Genomic DNA, 15,901 nt, shown 5'->3' on the forward strand with positions numbered 1-15,901 from the left:
CTGTTACTAAAATGTCTTAGGTCGCTGCAAAACCAGGTGTATTCTCAATGCTGTCCTTAAGGCTCTGAAAATTATCTGTAAGATGTCCTTACTTCATGCCCTAGCCCTCCTGGACTGAAGGCCAGTATTGGTGGTCTGTTAACCTACTGTTTACATTCAACCCGAGCTGGGTGTCCACGTCGTTTTTTTAGTGTGATTACAGTGTTAAGCAAAGGCAGTATCATTCCATACCTCCCAGAAGTAGACAGGAGTAAAAAGAGAGGCAATAAAATTCATTCGTTCATTTAACAGTTACTGAGTACTTACCACGGGCCAAAGCAACATGGTATGTGCTAGAGGGACCAAAAAAAAAACATGTCTTTTCTCAAAGAGTTGTTACATAATATAATGATTTTTTTAAACTAATATTGCACATTGGAAACGCCTGTAGAATTTTTAAGATACAATTTCCCAGAACCCTGCCTAGACCTGGCGGACTAGAATTTTCAGGAGTAAGGCTGGGCATGCTTGAATGTGGAAAAGCTTTGTTTGTGATGCTGATGCACATTCTCTGCTGAGAACTACTGAACTGGCATATAGCATAAAGGATTTCAAAACCCAAAGTAATTTCATCTTCATAGGATCAGTGCTCCCACACCTGTATTGCCATCATTAAAATTTATTATGGAGGATCTACTAAACTACAAACAGAATCAGGAGAACTACCCTCATTTTGCCCTAACTCAAACTTTACCAGAGGCAGTCACATCAGAATTTGAAACAGTGGCCAGTAACATATCTACTTTTGCACAGAATAACTGTTTCCCAAAATGGAATCCAATGTCGAGTGTTCTGTGGATTCTTTTACTTCTCTAGCACCTCTGCTTGGGACAAGACTTTACTTCTCTGAAAACTAGAAATAAAATTATGCTGATCTTTAGTTTGTCTGTTTTATTTACGTATATATGGTTAGTGAGGACAAAGAAGGCATACTTAAAAATTCATATAGGGCCGGCCCCGTGGCTTAGAGGTTAAGTGCGTGCGCTCCGATACTGGCGGCCCAGGTTCGGATCCTGAGCGCACACCGAGGCACCGCTTCTCTGGCCATGCTGAGGCCGTGTCCCACATACAGCAACTAGAAGGATGTGTAACTATGACATACAACTATCTACTGGGGCTTTGGGGAAAAAAAAAGAGGAGCATTGACAATAGATGTTAGCTCAGAGCCAGTCTTCCTCAGCAAAAAGAGGAGAATTAGCATGGATATTAGCTCAGGGCTGATCTTCCTCACAAAAAAAAAAAAAAAATTCATATAAAAAATAAAAAGATTAGGGGCCGGCCCCATGGCTTAGTGGTTAAGTGCGTGCGCTCTGCTACTGGCGGCCTGGGTTTGGATCCCGGGCGCGCACCAACCCATTGCTTCTCCAGCCATGCTGAGGCAGCATCCCACACACAACAACTAGCAGGGTGTGCAACTATAACATGCAACTATCTACTGGGGCTTTGGGGAGAAAAAGGGGGAAAAAAAAAGGAGGAAGATTGGCAATAGATATTACCTCAGGGCCAGTCTTCCTCAGCAAAAAGAGGAGGATTGGCATGGAAGTTAGCTCAGGGCTGATCTTCCTCACCAAAAAAAAAATAATAATAAAAATAAATAAAAAGATTAGCCTGTCAGTGGTGAGGAAATACAAAAAACATGAGAAACTGTATAGTTTGTCATAATGCTTAGGATTATGGGAATTATTTTTTAGATCCTGGGTCTTTCCCTAGTTTGCTTCAAGACTATGGACAAATTAATTAATTTTAATTAATTAGTTAATGTTCACTTTATCTAATTAGAGACATTTATTTCCTTTTCCACTAATTCTTCTAGCAGTAAAATGGTATAATTCAGTGAGGTGTATGATAATTAATTCAGTTCAGTTCAACATTTATTGAGCATGCTATATGCAAAGCACTAGGTTAAGGACCAAGTATTCTGAGATAATATACACATCCCTAACCCCAAAGAGTGCAATCTGACGGGAAGAACATACTTACACAACTAATGAAAACATATGTCAGATTAGTAAGTGCTATGATAGATATAAACCAGATGTTTTTAAAGTACAGAGGAAATTATTAATTTTGGATTGGAGAAAAAACTTTTTAAAAAGGGTTCCACGTGACTTTAGGGGCAGAGACAAGAGGAACTCTCTGCCTGCTTCCTTCCCAGATCTGTCATTGGTGACTGCTGCCTTGTTTAACAGTCACAAGAGGGGTGCCACTTCAGAGGTGGCATCAGAAAGCTCTTCAAGGGCATCAGAGAATCAGATATAACAGGACTTGAAAACGTTTTTTGCACAGAATAAACACCCTCCTCATCCTTTAACTCCGGCTGACTATGCACACGTGAAACAGCAGGTCCTTGTGTGGATATGTGCATGGAAAAGAGAGCAGCCGCACAGGGCTTCTCCCTTCCCGGCTTCTGGCCCAGCCTCACTATCCTTCAGCCAAGAAGAAGGTAAAATGCCAGACTGCTGGGCAGAGTTAGCAGAAAACAAAAGCTCCCTCCGTGCTCCTCCCTCCCTCTCTCCTTTCCCCACCAGAAAACTACCAAAAGGAAAAATAATTGGATGGTGGTTGAGAAACCGCTCCACCGCCTGGAGGGTAGTGCAGCCTTGGGAGCAGGTCCACACGGCCTGCTCCACTCTGTCTGGTGAGGGGTCTGCGTATTATGAATGATGTCGTTGTGATCTGTGGCTCTCTCTCTGTCACATGACCACACGTTTTTGTTTAGACCTTTTTAAAAGATCAAGAAGTGAGAGCAGAGAGGAAGGAAGACAAAAGAGATTCATTGCTGACAAATGTAAGGCCTTAAAGAAGTGAATAGGCCAGGTATCTCCAACAAGTTCTCTTTATCATCAAGGAAAAGCAGAACTATTCAATGAATTCAGAAAGAAAACAGTTTCCAATGAATGAACATGCAAATTCTACTGTTTTTTAATGCATACAACCCTGAAAAGCACATATTTGTGAACAGTCCCCTGTTGAGGGCTGGTCAGTCTTTATCTTGAAGTTAGACCATGGGAGGAAGCCTGGGCGGAGTGAACATCTGCGGAGTACCTATTATGTGCAGACACAAAAATGCCCAACCCAAAGTCGGAAACCTTACAATGTCGACATGCTTCACACTGAAAAATGTGAATCAAAAATGTTTCACTGTTCAGCCTCTTTTTTTGATCATAAACAAGGCCTTTATTTCAAGAAACAAAGATGCCCCCTAGTGTTCAAACTCTATAAAATGTTTGGCTTTGAAAATATAAATTCCAAAAAGGCTTAGTTCAAAAATAGTGCTTCATGCTTCTCAAGTAAAGAGAGCAGTTAGTCTTATTTCTTGGATTAATTTAGCAGAATATTTTCTCTGTGGCATGAACTATAATCAGTTGGGCAAACGTGATTATAAGCAAGGTGGTGGATCATCTCCTATTACCCTAACTGCCCTTTGTCATTTTTCTGCTGTTGTAAAAAAATCACACATGCCCAAATATTTTTTGCATAGTCACATGCACCCTACATTTCTTTCTCTTTTGTTCAGCTCCGAGTAGCTGCACTATTCTTTACTTATCTCTCATTAAGAAGATAAAATACTATATAGATGCTTAGAAGTAGTAATGCAGTGAGTTCTGAAGTGTTCTTGAAGTGTGTAAACAGGAACTTATGCATATTGTTCAAAGAATTAATAGATGTCTCTGATGGGTTCCATGGTCCATGAACTCCGTATAATAAAGGGAAAAGCACAGATTCTCTAGTTCATACCAAAGCATGCCATTTCAAAATGTATTTTACATAAAAAGGTAAAATAAGTTAGTGTGTGTTTAAAATTATACCTTAAGGTTTTACTTTTTTTGCTAAACCAAACACTAATGCTGTCAACAGCTTCGTAAGAGCCATTTTATCATCTGATTGAGGAGAACCAGACTCACGAATAGTTTTGAAACAGGGCAACCTGATATCACAGCATTTTGGCACAAACATTACAATATGTCATGGCATATTGGTGCAGCAGCACAGTAGCAACAGTGCAGTGTGGTCTCAGGGCAGCACACCGTGAATATTTCATGTCTCTAAATATGATACTCATTTAACACCTACTCTTCCTTTACGTCTGGAAAACTGTAAACCACTTCTCTTCTACTTGGAAGAATAGTCATCACTAGCGAAATTCCTTTTTGCTTGCATATTGTGAGTTTTCCTAGAAATTTTGTGATTTCTCTTAATTTTACTTAGTTGAAGCATTTTCCATAAAGGCGACAGCAGATGAGCAGTCTCCAGCCCTTGCAGCGCAAACAGCACGTCGCTTATATAGACACACACACACACACACAGACCACTCCACTGCGCCAAATACCCTGAGAGCATCATTTTGTAGCTACTTGTACTATACAAAATTAAATTTTATTAGATGCTTGCTAATTTTTCTAAGTTATATTTCTTGAAGCTGATGCTTCCATCCTTTCGACCTGCATCTGGCCCTTATTTTCTCTCTTGTACCCTATTTTTCCACTTAGTGTCCTCCCTGGGCAAGCCTAGCTCTCCTAACCTCCCAGTGAATCTGTGACAAGTTTGCATTTTTCTGTAAGGTTTGCTTAAGACATTTGAAATATCGCAAGTTAAAAATCTTAACAACTGCCAGTGTTAAGAGATGGTAGCAACCAACAAACATGGTTGATAGCAGAGAATGTGCATATGTATTTGTCTACACATATACGTACTTTAACAGTGTATATTAGGATGAATCCATAATATATTCTTGACTATATTTCCTAATGTGACGTGACATATGAATGAACTGGAATAATCCTTATGAGGATGTGCATTAGATGAGATCGTCTCTAAAGTTAATTATGACTTATCCAGAAATTTTTTTCAGACATTTCCTTTGAAGTCCTTTCTGAAATGCTTTAGTATCTTCTACTGTTTTGAGAGTATTGGCACAATATACCCAAGAAAATCTTCGTCGTAAAATAATGATTGATGATCTAGCTGTGCTATTTAAGTTTAATTAATTAAAATTAAATACAGCTAAATTTCCAGTTCCTAGATTGCAGTGGCTACATATTAAGAATTCAGTAGCCGTGTGGCTAATGGTTGTTGTGTTGGACAGCAGAGTAGAGCACGTCTGTCATCACGGAGAGTCTGTCGGACGGCACCGATGGGATCACCGGTTCTTACTGTAAATAACAATAGCTATAGAAGCATAGATTAGATTTTTCTGTGCCCGTTGTGCCATATTCTCTAATTTTTTCTACTTTTAATAAAACGTTGGTATCCATTTATTTTCTTGTTTATTCTTACCCCTGAAAGTCAAATACCAAAATAGAATTCTGTTTCCCCAAAGGCTGTGGACAGTTCATTGACTCGTGCTGTCGTTATTTATCATGGGAGATCTGCATGGTATCCTCTGATGAAATGGGGTATATCCCCCTTCCAGCACTGAGTCGGGGAGCTCCGTTTCTTCAGACCTTGTCTACGATTGTTTTGGGGTTTTTATTTGGTTTGGTTTTGCTTTGCTTTTCTGCTGCCACTGTCAGGGGTAAAGGGGGAGAGGTTTTTCTGTCAAACTGAGTCCCCTTTCTCTTCTGTGGCAGTCTCCCCTTTTTATCATCCTACTCACTGTAAGCCAACACACAGAGTCAGTAACATATATAATTTAGCTTTCCTATACTGAAAGGAAATTTGGGGCTTAACAAGTAGATTTCCCTTGATTTGACCTGTGTTGAAAGGATTAACATCCTCCCCTGTGGTCCAGTGACCGGTCTTCAGGCCTAGTCATCACCTTGACTCAGCAGCAGTGCGATTTTCTTCGTTTGAGCCCTAGATTTACCCCTAATGACTTCTGGTCCAGACTTCTGCTGGATGAGCCACTGTCACCCTGTGTTCTACCCTGGGGATCCTGCTTCTTCTGTATTAATAAATCCATCCTTATCTCAGTCCCCATCTTATACCACGTTTCTGGTTCCTGCAGGACCTCGGCTCATGTGGAATTCACTTCATCTTCTTCCGTCTGCTCCCTTTTTAAAAAGTCCATGCTCCCCTCCCAGGAGCCTCACTACTGCTGTTAAGTCCCCACAGCCTAGGACCAATCCACTTGATTTTTTTCTGCCTCTTTCCATGAGGCATAATCATTATCAGCATGTTGAAAGGAATTCTCTTTTGCCCTGGTCCTCACAGGTTTTTAATAAAACATTTAAAATATTTAAGGGTCCACCTTTACATTTTAATCTAGAAACCCTGGTCATCTGGAGACCATCACCTCCCCACATCTCAGACCATCTAGAACTGGGCTCTCCAAAATGGTGGCCACTAGCTACATGGGGATATTTAAATTTAAATAAATTAATGTTTTAGTTCCTCAGTGGCACTAGCCACATTTCATGTGCTCAAGTAGCCACACGTGGCTAGTGGCTTTGGTCTTAGGCAACACAGACTGTAGACCACGTCCATGGACAGTGCTGCTCTAGAACTTGTCTGTCACAGTCTAGTCCTGGAGAATATGAGGGTAGATTGGCATAATTATGAAAATATTGCTCTGTGTTTCTCTCTCAATCATTTTTGAGACTTCTTTTCCAAATCTCTGAAACCCTCACCTTTTACCAATTGTCAGCCTCATCAAACTGACAAATAACGTGTAGCCGCAGTGCCCTCCTCCCACCCAGAAATGATTGTGATTGAGATTACAGCCACAGACTAGGGGAAGAGGCTTGTATGCTAAAGTATAAATCAGACTCTTTAAGTTTCCTAAATGCTTTAATGAGAGCTTCTCAGGGCCAGCTGGGAGTTGTTTTTTGTTTTGTTTTCCTTACACTATTAATATAGCATTTACTGAGCTCTTTCTGTGTATTCAACAAATACATGGTTTTAAGGATTTTATATTTAATCCTCCCCAAACCCCTTTAAGATAGATACTGTTATTAAACCCATTTTACAGGTGAGGAAACTGAAGCACAGAGAGGTGTGGTGACCTCCCCAGTTTACATAGCTAGTAGATAACAAAGAGTATCCCTCATACTTATTTCATTATGATGCAGCCTTGGACTGAATTTACCCAAGTTGTTACAAGTGCCCACGAAACATGAACCTGGCTGGAAGGAGAAGGCTGAGGAACCGGGCCCTCAACCACCTAAGTCCAAGGAGAGAATGAGATTGGTTGCTTTCCAGAGGAAATATTAAAAATTTCAGGACTAAGTCAATTCTATATAAATTTACTTTTTTACCATCTTATTTTCATGTTGTATGAGTTTAAAAGCTTGAGCATAAGAGATTTTAAGACATTAAAGTTCATAGTTCCTGTTGTTGACCAAGAGAAACGTTAGTGGTCTGTACAAGAATTGTTGTTACAATATGGATTCTTCTCTCCTTCTAGTACTCCCCTAGCATGACAATGAGTGTGTGATCCATTACCAAGTCTCCTCATGAAAACCACAGTGAGTCAGCCCTTCACAGAACTACTACGGAAGAAAATTATTCATCACAGTGGACAGTTAAACAAAGGAATCTCAGTCACACCAAACCGACCTTTTTATTTCCTGCTCTCTCCCCTATTTTGTGAAGAAAGCGGGTCCAAACATGATTCAAACAACTGTACGGAGCGGCATATTAGAATTGCCCTAAACTGAACTGCAAATAATTATCTGTGTATGTATATGTGTGGGAAAGAGAATGTATCGTATATGTGTATGTTACATGGACATACACACATACGTACATTGACCCACAGGACATTGTAAAATATTATCACATGACATCTTACGTAGAAATAAGTAGGGACTTTTATTCCATCCTTTTTTTCACGTTTACATTTTAATTATTAAAAGTTGCTCCTGCCCCTCCCTGAACTATTTTGTGCTGTGTATATCACTGCTTTATATAAGTTATTTTTTAAGGTGAACTCAGATGTTATGGTTTTGTAAATGTCTGCAATCATGGATAGGAATAAAATCGCTTATTTGAGAGCTTTCATTAAATTGCGTCTGATGCAAGTTATCCTGTGAATCACAAAGTGTACTGTCTCAGAAAAAGAAGAAAGCGTGTCTTTATCTTTATGTCAAATCAAACAATTTCTCAGTTACCTTCAGTGAAAAGTATTTTTGTACTTTTTATTTAGGAAAAATACTTCAAATCAACAAAACTGAACTTGGGCCTAACACAGTGTATTTCTGCAATAACTGCTGTAGATGGAATTCCTGATTTGTTTGTCTTAGATGAGACCAAACATCATTCATTAGCCCCAATTGCTTAGACCATAGCAATAAAGTGACAGGGGTTGCCATATTTTTAGCAACATATTTTCTCTTTAACATGATGAAACCCAGAAGTGATAACAAAACCATTTGCTTAAATTTGTCACTTCTCACCAGGAATACTAGAGCTAAATTTTTAATATACTAATGTGAAATGGTATCTGGTTTTTATTCAGACTCTTGGGAACAGTTCCACATAGACATTGCGAAGAAGATACATTCAAATGACTGAGACTTTCAGCACAAGGGGGAAAATAGTTCCTGCCACACCCCGAGGGCTCTAGAGGGCTGCTCTCTGACCCAGGTGTCTTGCTGACTAGCAACAGAATTGACTGGTAACCAGCACATCCCTTCCGGGCACACCTTCTCACTGATGGCTGAACACCTGCTGTGTTCCCAGGATATGAGACCTATTTAGAGGGAAATCACTTATAGTAACCATATTTCATCCAGCCATTGACTTCAGCAGGCTAAATCTATTTTGTGTAACTGTTTAGAAAAGAATGAGTAAATATTAGAAAAATTAAAAGAAAAACAAAAAACACTTCCCTTATGAAAGCACCGTGCTCTATGGCACTTTCCAGATCTTTTGGGTTTTTTGTGTTCAATCATACATACAGACCCCAAAATCATAATAGAAGAGTGTGAAGACTTAAATTTGAGACTATAACAGATAAGTTGGTGACCCTTTCTGTTAAAATTATGAGACAAATAGCCATTGACAAACATCAACTATGTATCCAGACTCCAGAGACCCTGAAAACCATTGTTCAGTCTCAGGTAAGAGGAATCTTTCTTTCTTTAGGCTCCTGGTCTCTAAAGTGGAAATTTGGCAGTATGTTTACTAGTTCCTGGTCCCAGATGACTTATTTCTCTCAAATCCATAATGATTTATTTCTTCTGAAAAGAAAAATTTTCCCTGTGCATGACAGGGATGCTGGGCAGAACTGTTGAGGGGAAAAAAGGAAGCTGAATTAAATTTATGTTCCAGATTTAAACTCTAACCAAATGAGTGGCCATTAATCACCCCACCTGTGGGAGTCTAGGACTGCACCCTGGAGAACAGCTTCAAGCTTTCAAGCCACAGAGAACTTTCATGAAAAATTCAAACTAAAAGGTCTTTAACTCAAGCCAAGGTAACCCGAAGATGACACTTTGTACAGACACATGAATTTACCAAGAAAAATTTGAACTTTCACTTTTTATGATAATTGACAGTCCTGTGATTATTAAGCCTAATCTTATATTGCTAGAATTTTCAAACATTTAGTTGACTCTTTTCTCCATTGTTACTGATCTTGAATTTCTTTTATTTGCCTTCTAAAAAGGTATTGTTTCTTATTATCACAAAGAATCATAAGCCTGATTTTATTTGCCCTTATTTTGTGGGTAATATTGGAATATGAGTGGCAATATGGGTCCCATTATTTCTAGCCTATTTGGTCAAAAAAATTTGATTTTTTTCAAGGTATAGCAATCACCTCATCATAAGTATTTATTTCTTTTTCTCTCTTGGAACCCAGATTAAAAATAGCTATTTCAAATTTTTTAATTCCCAAAATAGTTGACAAATTATTTTTGAGGAGAAAATTATATTCAAGAAAACCAAAAAATAAGGATACTTAATTTTAATATCAAATAATTTTCTCATGCACCGAATGGAGGATAGTATATCTGTGTATTAATTTTTGTTTAGGTTCTGAATTATTTCAATCTTATCCTTGTCTCTTGTGGTAAGACCATTTTACCTTTTTCTCTCATGTTTTCCTTCTCCACCCATGCATATATGTTGGTCTTGATATATACTACCTGTTCCTGAGTTATTTTTACACATTTCACCTCACAGTAATAATATCAGCAATTCTTGCCTTCATTGAACATATAAAATACACATATGAAATGTAAAATAAGTAATAAGTGAAAACATTAATTCTCATTACTCTGCTTTGCATTCTGCCTAACTCACTATCGTTCAAAATACATGTCAAATTCTTTCTAAGGTATGCATATCCTTAACCAGCTGTCTCTCTGTTGCCCATGGGAACAAAGGCTATGGGGTGCCATTGGTCTGGTAATACCCCACATATTCAATGGGCGAATCTTAGTGCTCCTTGACAGGTCTTCCAGTTTGACTCAGTTGCTGATGAATATGAATTGCACAACCAAAAATCTGAGGTTAAGATTTCTCTGTTGCAAAAAATTAACAAATCAATTCTGCTCCTTGAGCCGTGGAAAGTGCCCCCAAACACCTCTTTTCCCTCTAGGAATAAAATAAAGTTCCATTTTTATTTTTATGATTCTCTAAGATATCTAAACTCTCTTGCATTTCATAGGATCATTCAGTTAACACTCTTCCTATAGTTTAAAAGACAGGAAATGAAAATACATGAGTTCAGTTTGGGACATGAGGAAGCCCTACACCTGTCCGCACCTTGTCTTCATCATATCATTCTGAGAACGTGCAGCAAAGCATTCAGAACTGCTCCCTTGGCGGAGAGTTTCCCACAGCCCTTAGTACTATGAAGTCTTGATTGGCTTCTTCAAGGCTTTCTGCATGCCTCCCTCCCAACCCCTGCATCCTCCAGTAGAAATAAGATACTGAACATTTTTACCTTCTCAGCCCTTACCATTTTCTTCTTCACATAGTATATAGTTTTCCCAGGGAAATAATTACAGTTTTCATTTCCTGATTATCACTGTTAACTAGAAGCAGTGCCACAAATCACAGCTACTTGACTTTGGAATGCATTATAGGATTTTGACACTGGTTTTCCCTTCATTTTTATGTTTTGTGTACTATAATTCTCTTTCTTTGAAAACCCTAATTGATACAAGTAGCATGTGAGTGTATTGTGTGGGAGAGAGAAGTCCAATATGACGGGGTGGGGGGAGTTGCCATGTATTTTCCAAAAAGTAGATTAGTCCCTTTTTTTTTTTTTTACCCCCTCCTGGTGGAATAAGTTTCTTGTTTGCCATGAGGAGCAGGAGTCTGTGTTTGCTTAAAACAATGGTACCCAACCGTAAGCATGTGTAAGAGGCTTCCTGGGTCAGTGAACCATACCTTGAGAAATACTGGAGAAGTAAAAGAAAGAATGGTGAACCACTATTAGTACCCCTCCGTTTTGCATACTGACCTCGTGTGTATGCGTGCACATGTGTGTGTGGGAGGTGGTGGTATGAGGTTTACTCACAAAACACTCCACTATGATTTACATTATGTTATAGCACAACTGGTAACATAACTCTTTCCTTTGATTGCATTTTATCGCAATGGTACAGTAGCTGATTAAATGATTTGGGATGGAAAGAGAGTAATACAAGACAGAAGCAGATGGAATCTCCTATGCCGTGCTTTAACATACCCGTGTTAACCTGGCCATGTTAGGCTTTATGAAGGCACTGCATCTCAAGGTAAGAGCATAAATGGTCATTTCGTCCTTGGTTACTTCACTGCCAGGAATCGCGCAATAATTGCAGTTTTCTGATGTAGACATTTGTTTACAAGAAATTGTATTGACATTATTAATTTGTTTCACCAAAACCATCAACTTTACCCATGAACATGTAATTCAGCTTGAAAGTGATGACCTACAGATGAAAAACACCTGAGATCTCTTTAATTACCTTTCTAAACTATATTCTGAAGAGAAATTCTCAGCTGAATAAGTCTCCTAAGGAGAATTTCCTCTGGTGCATTTCCCAGGTTAACTTGGTATAATTGGTCTTCCTGAATAGAAGAAAAATAATTTCTGTAAGTAGTTTAATGTGAATGTTTTTGCTGTCTACATCCTTAAAAATGAAATACAGTACTATATATAAGCTATTGTAGGTTTTAAAGTGGGGCTAAGTGTCGTCATATGTAGAATTACAGTTCGTCTTCTCCCTCTTCGTGGATTTACTAGCCTCAGATAAATTGGACTCATTTTGATTATTCCAGTCATTGAAATGTTAATGATCTGTTCCTAGAAATGGTTAGCATTTCATTTTTTAAATATGTGCAATTAACATGACAAAGATGAGTATTAATATTCTTAGGAAGAAACGAGGTACAGGATTATTCCCAGCTACCATTAAAACTTTGTCCCTCTTTCTCTGTTGCACCAAATGACCTCAGTATGTTGCCAAAAAAGTGAAATTTGGATGCCTCACAATGTTCTCAGAACATAATACTGTAAGTTATCAGCTAAATTTCCATCATGTCCTGGTAAAATTGCTCAGTAAAATGTAATTAACCGTCTACTTATTAGGAAACAACAATTCAAATAATCTGTCCAGTTTACATCTACTTTAAATTTAGCAACACCTTAGAAATTTTTTTAATATAAACTGCTGATTAAAATGTGTGTGACTTTCTATCAGATTATATTTCAAAATATTTACTTTCCTCGTATTAAGACAATTAAAAACTTAACAGAAACTGTATGTTAGAATGAATAATTTAAAGGCCATGCTGTTGTTTCAAACATGAAAAATGGAAAAGTTTTTATAGAGTTCTTTATTCATGATGGCCATCAGCTTATTGAATTGTTAATTTATCTAATTGTGGTTTTAAGAAGTTAAGATGTTTTCTTACTACGTGTGTTAAAATGTTACCTATAATGTCTTCCTGGAAAAATAGAATTATTTGTAAGGTTTTTATAAATGCACAATTTATGTGTAAATATAATTGGAACCTGGGATGACTCTTAGTAGTCTGCTATTCTTAATTCAACCATGACCACCAGCTACCTGACACATTTTGTAAATTTAGCATCTGCGTGTGTGTGTGCATACGTGCATTATTACATTTATTCTCAAATGAATTTATCACTAGATGTTTTTGTGCCAATGCTTCAACTATTCATGTAATGGGAAAAGTTGCCATAAAGATGTACATAAATGTCCCTTAATTTGGCACATGTTTTCACATATAATTTTAAAAATACAGCTTTTCGTTTACAGTTTCTACCCTTTCCTTTCTAGCCTCTACTTTATTACTTATTGAAAAAGTAAAGGGAATTGTTCATATGAAGCTAGGATAGATGTTTTCTGAATGATAAAATATAACTAATGTGGACATCTGTGTATATAATTGAATCAGACATTATGCCTTATATAAAAACCAGGAGTGTCCAATATCAAGAAATTGATATGCATTTAAGAAAAGGCTATGATGAGTGGCTATGTGGTCAGATAACTGAACTTCGAATACCAAAACATAGCTAATATTTTTAGTCAATAGATATCTATTAATGGGTAAAAGTTTGGTATTTTATTCCAAGTAGGATTACACATAATGTGGAAATATGAAGCCATTATGCAGATAATTCATGTAAAACTATTCTCCTCAAGTACATTCATCTTTATGATGAATTATACAGGTGGTTGCCTCAGTTCACCATAAATATTTGCCCAAATAAAGATTCTAAAGTAGGTTCTCCACATTACCCTATAGATAAATAAGAATATGGGAGGAGGAAGTTCTATACTGGAGATTAGGAATTCATCCTAGATATCAATGGAAATATATAAATCATTTTTTCAATAAATTCTTAAATACTGTTTCCACAATATTTAAGACTATTTAAGTATTAATATTTCTAGTATTATAGTGATCCAAATGGAGTCTTCTAGTTCAGTGATGCTCATATTTGTACATAGTGATTAGAAAGGAAAATGCTATAAATCCCACTGGCCAGATATCTTATTGAGCAAAGGTTACTTCAAGGAATTGTCAGGCAATCTTAGCAAGGTGTCTGGATTTCTGGGAGATGGAGCATAGGTAGCAAGGAGGCTGACAGGTTCCTGAATTTAAAACAGATAGAATCATGTAACTAAGAACTTTTCTGGAAGTTGTTATTTAAACTATTTCTTTCTTCTTTTTTTTTTTTTTTGAGGACGATTGGCCCTGAGCTAACATCTGTTGCCCATCTTCCTCTTTTTTTTTCCCCAAAGCTGCAGTACATAGTTGTATGTCCTAGTTGTAGGTCCTTCTAGTTGCTCTATGTGGGATGCTGCCTCAGCATGGCTTGATGAGCGGTGAGTAGGTCCGCGCCCAGGATCCGAACCGGCTAACCCCGTGCCGCCAAAGTTGAGGGCGTGAACTTGACCGCTATGCCACCGGGCTGGCCCCTAAGCTATTTCTAATTGTGCAAAAATGGTTATTAGTGGTAGTAGCATTATGTAGATTCAAGACAAGAGTAGCATAGATACATAAAACCAGGAGAATTCATTTAATTCCCCCTAAGCTCCTCTTGGTGAATGAGGAAACAGGGAAAAGTCCAAAATGAAGGGACGGGTTGGAGTGTCTGCATCCCCAGCCCCAAACAATGTGAGCAGTCAAGCGTGTGTTCCCATCACTCAGTGTATCTTTAAAAGTGAAGAGACCCTCTACATCAAAAGAGGCAGAAAAATTAAAGCAATTCCAGAAGTTTTATTCCCTGCACAAATTGTCTGATGAGAAATATGGTGTTTCTTTGTTAGAAAGCTCTAGGGCCAATAGACATCATTATACATATAAATGTTTAGCTGTCTCTTTTGGTTTGCAAAGCTTCCCTTGAAGTTTATGTTGGGCTCTGCTGGGCTATAGCTGCATTTCTCAATGTACAACGATCTCAAATTTTCCTCCCAAGATTGTGTCTTTGCATCTTACAGCACATAATTCTCAATGGTAATAGGGAGGAAACTCTTGTTTTCTAGTCGTGTCACATGAAAAAATTAGTTTTTAAGTGTGCTCACAATATAGTCTCAGTTATTGCATAAAATATATAAATTAGGATACATTGTATAAAAGAATTCAATATTATTTGTATAAATATTGTTTCAGAGAAAGAAATGGTTTAAGCATTGAAAACTCAAATGTATTCTCTATATGGTCTTTTATGGGGCTTGCTCCTTTGTCATCAAGTTAGTCATTCACTTATAACTAAAGGGATATTACACATACTTAATGGTCTCAAAATTGTTTTAACAGAACACATGTATTAATCATTGAAAGTGATATTAATTTTAATTTTGAGAACTCAGCATGCTATTACAACAAGCAATTACTAGCCAAATTTTCGTATATTTACTTCATCTTTATTTGAGAAGTACTTACCTAGTACTTTTTGATTCAGTGAAAAACCCCCAGAGAGCTAAATTTATGTCCATTGAAAAAAGAGAATACAATTAACACTTTTAAAAATATATGTCATATATGAAAGTATTATACGAAAATAGAAGCACTAGCAGTTGCAACAGATCCACGTCACCATAAAAGTTCTCAAACTAATACCCAAATTCAAAACTGAAATGCTCAGTATAACAGTTACTAATAAGAAAGGTATTGAACCAAATAAATAACCAAATCAAAACCAACATACAAGCCGTATCTCATTTGTAGCAAAGGTGGATTAGTGAGTCCACGGCCAGTGTGTCTAAGATATTAATTGTCTCCACAAAAACAGACCACAACCAGATTCTCAATACTGAGCCATCAGAGTTGAAAACTCAATCCGTTTAGCAAAAACACCATTTGAAATAGGCAGCACAATATCTCAGGCTCTTCTCAAAAATAATCTTGCTGAAAGATTTCTGGTTACGAGATTACACGGTCCAGCAAAGCTCAGTTGAGAATGTGAAGCATTCAAGGTCCAGATTTCTGTAGGACGTGGACGCCT

At 37.6% G+C, this 15,901-nt stretch overlaps 1 protein-coding gene across 4 annotated transcripts in view; it reads left to right on the forward strand.

Moving 5' to 3' along the window:
- The window catches only part of SSBP2 (single stranded DNA binding protein 2), a 296,005-nt gene extending 288,034 nt beyond the window's left edge, over positions 1-7,971 (forward strand). For all 4 annotated transcript variants that reach the window (XM_004420399.3, XM_087430094.1, XM_004420402.3 and 1 more), the window contains one exon: positions 7,385-7,971. In XM_004420399.3, coding sequence (XP_004420456.1) covers positions 7,385-7,414 — 30 coding nt within the window. In that variant the 3' untranslated portion in view covers positions 7,415-7,971. The remainder of the gene's footprint in view (positions 1-7,384) is intronic.
- Positions 7,972-15,901: the final 7,930 nt, after the last annotated feature.

Source organism: Ceratotherium simum, chromosome 4, assembly GCF_057802395.1.
Source record: "Ceratotherium simum simum isolate JZ-2026a chromosome 4, ASM5780239v1, whole genome shotgun sequence".
Lineage (NCBI taxonomy): Eukaryota > Metazoa > Chordata > Mammalia > Perissodactyla > Rhinocerotidae > Ceratotherium > Ceratotherium simum.